This window comes from Apium graveolens, chromosome 7 (genome assembly GCF_009905375.1).
Source record: "Apium graveolens cultivar Ventura chromosome 7, ASM990537v1, whole genome shotgun sequence".
NCBI classification, from domain to species: Eukaryota; Viridiplantae; Streptophyta; class Magnoliopsida; order Apiales; family Apiaceae; genus Apium; species Apium graveolens.
The window spans coordinates 164,591,055-164,597,225 of record NC_133653.1 but is presented as its reverse complement, the minus strand read 5'-3'; the positions used below and the strand labels follow the sequence as shown (position 1 = coordinate 164,597,225).

General features: G+C 34.7%; 1 protein-coding gene and 1 non-coding gene across 2 annotated transcripts; one reads left to right on the top strand and one right to left on the bottom strand.

Annotated features, from left to right (window-relative positions):
- Positions 1 to 621: 621 nt before the first annotated feature.
- On the bottom strand, positions 622 to 2,124 carry LOC141674164 (uncharacterized). Its single transcript, XM_074480884.1, has one exon. The coding sequence runs from the start codon at positions 2,122 to 2,124 to the stop codon at positions 622 to 624; it is 1,503 nt and encodes a 500-aa protein (XP_074336985.1).
- Positions 2,125 to 2,830: 706 nt separating this feature from the next.
- Positions 2,831 to 2,937, top strand: LOC141675808 (small nucleolar RNA R71). The gene has a single exon (XR_012556440.1). It is a non-coding gene; the product is annotated as a small nucleolar RNA R71 (small nucleolar RNA).
- Positions 2,938 to 6,171: the final 3,234 nt, after the last annotated feature.

Genomic DNA, 6,171 nt, shown 5'->3' with positions numbered 1-6,171 from the left:
AATTCCCTTTTCTGAGATTTTATGACCAAGGATGATTCCTTCTTTAACCATGAAATGACATTTTTCCCAATTAAGAACGAGGTTTATTTTTTTACACCTTTTCAAAACTAGGTCAAGGTGGTTTAGACACTGATGAAAAGAAGAACCAAAGAGGAAAAGTCATCTATGAAAATTTCTAGGAATTCACCTACCATATCAGAAAAATGCTCATCATGCATCGTTGAAATGTAGCAGGGGCCGTGGTCAAACCAAAAGCTAGACGACGATAAGCGAACATTCCGAAAGGACATGTGAACGTGGTCTTTTCTTGATCTTCGGGAGCAATGGGGATTTGAAAATATCCGGAAAAACCATCTAGGAAGCAATAGTAGGAATGACCCGCTAACCTTTCTAACATTTAATCGATGAATGGTAAAGGAAAGTGATCTTTTCTAGTGGCAGAATTGAGTTTCCTATAATCTATACACACTCTCCAACCAGATTGAACATGAGTGGGAACTTGCTCGTCATTCTTGTTGGTTACTACAATAATCCCGATTTCTTAGGTACTACTTGAATCGGACTCACCCACGAGCTATAAGATATGGGAAAGATGATCCAATTATCTAGGCACTTAAGAATTTACTTCCTAACGACTTCCATCAAAGTTGGGTTCAACCTCCTTTGTGGCTCCCTAACTGGTTTAGCATCATCAACTAAGTGAATTCTATATTGGAAAATTGCCAGACTAATTCCTTTAATATTAGAAATACTCCAACCTATGGCTTCCTTATTCTCTTTAAGCACACTTAAAAGTTCCTCTTCTTGAGATGCGGTCAAATTAGAAGCAATTATGACGGGAAAAGATTTATTAGGACCAAGAAACTTGTACTTAAGAGTGTTAGGAAGAGGTTTGAGTTCTAATTCTGGTGGACTTGGCTCAACTGGTTCACTAGCTTGATAAAGGGATAAAGGGAGTGGTTCAAGCTCTTGGTTAGTTGTAGGAATTATGGACTCTAACATCTCATTGACCTCATTAGTGTAATCAGAATCAACCCAATTTTGACCAAAATGATTTAAGCAAAAGTCAAGAGCATCATTGACACTCATGGTTTCATGATCAAGAATGGTCATATTTCCAAATGTTAGTTTCATTAAACCGTTCCTAGAATTAATCAAGGCATTGGATGTGGGTAGAAAAGGTTTTCCTAGAATGATAGGTATTTGATTTTTAGGATTTTTGACCGGTTCAGTTTCTAGGACCACAAAATCAACGGGAAAAACAAAATCACCAACCTTAATCAACACGTCTTCAATTATTCCCTTGGGAATTTTGATAGAACGGCCGGCTAATTGAAGTATGACATTGGTCTTTTGAAGTTCACCTAGACCGAGTTCTTGGTACACAGAATATGGAAGAAGATTCACACTAGCACCTAAGTCAAGTAAAGCTTTGTTAACAAAAGTGTTGCCTATGACACAAGAAATAGTTAGACAACCGGGGTCCTTATATTTCACGGGAATCTCATTCGAGAGAATCAAACTAACTTGAGATGTCAAAAAGGCTTTCTTAGGAACATGAGTGGTTCGTTTATGAGTACACAACTCTTTTAGAAACTTATCATAAAAAGGAATTTGTTGAATGACATCTAAAAGAGGAAGGTCGACCTTGACTTGCTTGAAAACTTCTAAGATCTTTTCTACTTGAGCCGATTGTTTGTTTGAAATAAGTCGTTGAGGATACAGAGCTTTTGGCATAAAGACTCTTTCGTTAGACAAATCGGGGCTAGGTTTCGAAGGTGGTGCAATCGAATGAGGTGTTTCGCTAGACTCGAAATTCTCGGATTGCTTCAAGTGATCTAGACTTGGACTCAAAGGTGAAGGATTAGGTTTCGAACTCGAATTCTCTTCTTCGTTATCATCAACACCAACTCGATTTCTCACTTGATTCCCCAATTGTAGAGAGATGACGGCGTTCACATCATGAGGTCTTTGATTAAGCGGAAATTTAGGATTCACCTCGAGTTGACTTGGAAACTTGTTCTTCTCGCGCTCACAAATCGTGTTAGCTAATTGACTCATTTGAACCTCTAACTTAGATATGGCTTGGGCATTGGAATTCAATAATTGCCTATCTTGGGTCATGGTTTACATGAAGGCTTGTTGAGACTGAGTCAAATTAGTTTGAGATTTTAGCAAAGCCTCGATACTCTTTTCTAAGGAATTAAGTCTCTTATCCGAATCATTAAACCCGGGAGGATTCAAGGGTGCTTGAATTGGGTTTGGATAAGGATTTTGACTAGAGGTGGGGTAAGAGTTTGGATTAGGCTTTTGAAAAGTGGGTTGAGGATATTGGTAGTTTTGGCCTTGGGTCCATGAGAAATTCGGGTAGTTCTTCCACCCGAGATTGTATGTGGGTGCAAAAGGGTCATTCCTAGGTCGAGGTTGAAACATAGCATTCACTGGCTCAAACTCTTGAAAGTTTTGAGGTCCATAACTATTAGAGTTATAGTTCGCACACATAGACTCTTGGAAAGGAGCATTAGTGGTTTCTAAAGCTTCTAATCTTCTAGTGAGAGTAGCTAACTTTGCTTTAGTTGCTATATAATTACCAACTAAATGCAAGCCTTTGTTAGCTAATGAACCGACTATTTCATTATGCTTACTAGGCTCCCTATTCGGCTCCCTAGTAGACTCCCACAACATGGTCTTTTCTGCTAGTTCCTCAAAAAATTCCCAACCCTGATCCTCATCTTTTTCCATGAATTTGCCTTGACACATAGACTCTAACAACGCGGTTGTAGAACTATCTAAGGCCTCGTAAACAATCTTACAAAGTCTCCACTTTTCTATTCCGTGGTGGGGACATTGGGACAAAAGATTTTTAAATCTATCAAAATATTTCCAAAAAGACTCATTTTCCTTTTGATGAAATTGATTAATCTCATTTGTAAGTCTCGTAGTCTTATTTTTTTAGAAAAATGACTACGAATCCCTCCCAAGTTGAAATAGAATTAACCGGTAGGCTATATAACCATTTTTTAGTATTTTTTTTAGAACGGAATTGATTAATCTAAGCCTAATGGAATCCTCGGTCAATTGCTGGAGTTTTTGTAAGGCACAAACCTCCTCGAATTCATGAATAAAAAGATACGGATCCTCACCTTCACTCCTGGTAAATTTAGGTAACATGTTAATATGATGACCTTTAATTTCAAAATTATTACCATTAACCGGTGGAAGAGTAATATAAGAAGGTTGGGATGAACGGGCGGGGTAAGAACGATCCTTAAGAGAAACTGCCATGTTTACTACGGGTTCAATAATTTCTACGGGTTCGGATTCCGATGAGGAAGTACGCTCAATTGGTCTCACTAACCTAGAGGAATTATCTCTAATCCACGTAGTACGCATAAACAGGATATGAACCAAGTAGCAAATAAGTGCAAGAATTTAAAACACGCAAAAGAAAGGGTGAAAAATTGAAAGAAAAATTCTAAATCTATGGTTCCCTAAAAAAACTTTAGACTTGCTCCTAACAAAAAGATATTACTAAAATTCACAAAACTAAAAGTATTCTTTCTGATTGGCCAGGTAGGTGCAAGCATTGCCAAGAGGCTAAATACCAGCCTAGTCACTAATCTAAATGGCCAGGTAAGCTTTCGCTAGCCTAGACACCAATGAATGAATACTTAGAGATTTGATTGTTTCAGGTTTTCTTCCTAGTTGAGCGCGAAGTCCTAGGGCCTAATGTCTACTTAATTTTATTAAAAAAGCTATGGTATGAAAAATGATGGATTTAATGGTTGTGGGCCAAGAAAAGAGTGATGAAATCCCTCCCCTTATCTTGTGATGTGGTTTTGCCCTTTAAGTTTATTTAAATGATGCAACACACAATAAGATATAAAAGCGATAAACAATTATGTATGCTCTAAATTACGTGTCTTAACTAAAGAAAAGAAGAAATTTAACATACCTTGGGTCCTCCAGCAATCACCACAATTTATAAGGTACGAAAAATTAAAAATAAAATAAAATAAAATCTAAGATGATGTGCTCCTAGGTGAACAAATGCATGATGAAACAATTATGTATTTAACTAACTATTTTTTTTTGAATTTTCAATTTTTTTTGTGATTTTTATAACTAGTGAAAAATACGAAAAGGGAGAGATACGGTTTACCCAAGCAAGCTTCCGAAAATTCCGTCGAGCCTTTGCAATTTTCGGAGATCCAACGAGCTTTCCAAATCTTCAATTTTCTAAAAAAAAATTAAGCAAAGAGAGCAAGTACAACTAATTCGAAAAATTAAAAATTAAGGCGCGAAAAATAATTATAGTCCACGGCAATGGCGCCAAAAACTTGATGTGCCAAAAATAAACAATTTAATTGCAAGCACACAATTTTCATTTTAATATTTTAGATTCGTTCCGCAGAGACTATTTAATTTTTCGCAACCTTAAATTCTAATTTAGGCGAACTAGAACAATTAATTTTGAGAAAGAATGTTTATTTAACTAATTATAACTACGAAAGATAAATGGCAGTAAACTACTAAAATCTAGCAGTTTGAAGTCATATCTATATTAATGGGCCAGGACAAATGGAACAATAATTATCAAACAATTACTTTGAGCCATGAGTAAACATGAGCTTACCTTAATTTAAACTATGACAAAACGAGTTGGGCTAGAGAGGTAGAGGCCCAAAATAATTTAAAGATAATGAAGCTAGTAAACACATAGAAGTTTGCAAGAGAAACCACAGACTACAAGAATTGAACAATAAATTAATACTTAAAAGGGTAATTAATGACTAAATGCATGAGATCATAATAAAGTGTCATGATTAATTAATGCAATTAATGGCTAGCTAATGGTGATATTGTACGTATGCAATCAGAAGCTAATTTGGGCCATAAAATCAAATGGATAGATTTAAATTACAAGCAAGTTGGGCCAGCAAGATATTTGGACTACAAAACTAGCATATATAAATGGAAACAAACTGGAGAAGTGAACTAACCTCGTCATTTTTATATAAAGAAAAACATCAAATCACAAATAAATTAATGTAACCATACATGGGCGTGATCCGAACAAATAGAAATTATTGTAGTGAAGTTAAGTGAACTGAATTGATAAATAAAGAGCTTGAGTAGAACCGATAGATTGAAAAAAAATATAGAGGTCAAATATTATAGCTGGTAGACAATAGTGATGCTAGAAAATTTAAACTGCTAATGAAGTAAACATATATATAATACTAAAGGCAAATTTAGATATGAAATGAAACAAAGCTTTCTGATTAATAAGCGAAAAAATCAAAACTTCGAACACCAAACATGTTGGTGAAGAAGTAAGGTTCGTCAGAAAATCAAGAAAAGCGCCGAAAAAGTAAAAGTAGACACAATTAAACCTAAGACTAGATATTAAAATACTAATTACAATAAAATTCGAAAGTGAATCTAGAACATTAACTCAATAACAAATCTAAATCTAAAGGCTCCTTTCAAATCCCCAAATATGTAACTTGTGAGATCTTGAAAGATATCATAACCTAAAATAAAAATAACAAGATATAAAAGTAGAAGAGAAGATGCAATAAGAAGACTTGAATAACATTAATTGAGAATAGTGTTTACAATAATTGAAAACTTGAGAATTAAAAACTAGATATAAAATAGAGAAAAGAGGCTACTACTAAATTTAGGGTAAACTCAAATAAAAACTAAGGTGTTGAATACAAGGGGGAGTGGGGGTATTTATAGGATAAGAATTAGGGTTTTAGGGGTGTTGGCTAAATCCAAGCCATACATTTGCCATGTGTTGGTAGAATCTTGACCCGTGAATGTAACCCACTCTCTTTTTCTTTCTTTTCTTTTCTTCTTTTTCTTTTTTCTCTTCTTCCACTTTTGCTTTTCTTGCATTTTTCTTTTCTGTTTCTTTTTTTTTCTGCTTTTTGTACAAAATACCTATAAATGCAACAAATTAAATTATTAAATTCGGGAGCAAGCAATAAATAGTTATTAATTAATGCAAAATTATGAGATTATCACTATGAATGCAAAATAAAATATCTGAAAAATACCTTAAAAATACCGGAACGACATAGAATGCACGTAACAAATAGCAATTAAGGTTTGCCAGATAATTCCACATAAATGACACATTGACACACATAATTTATTATA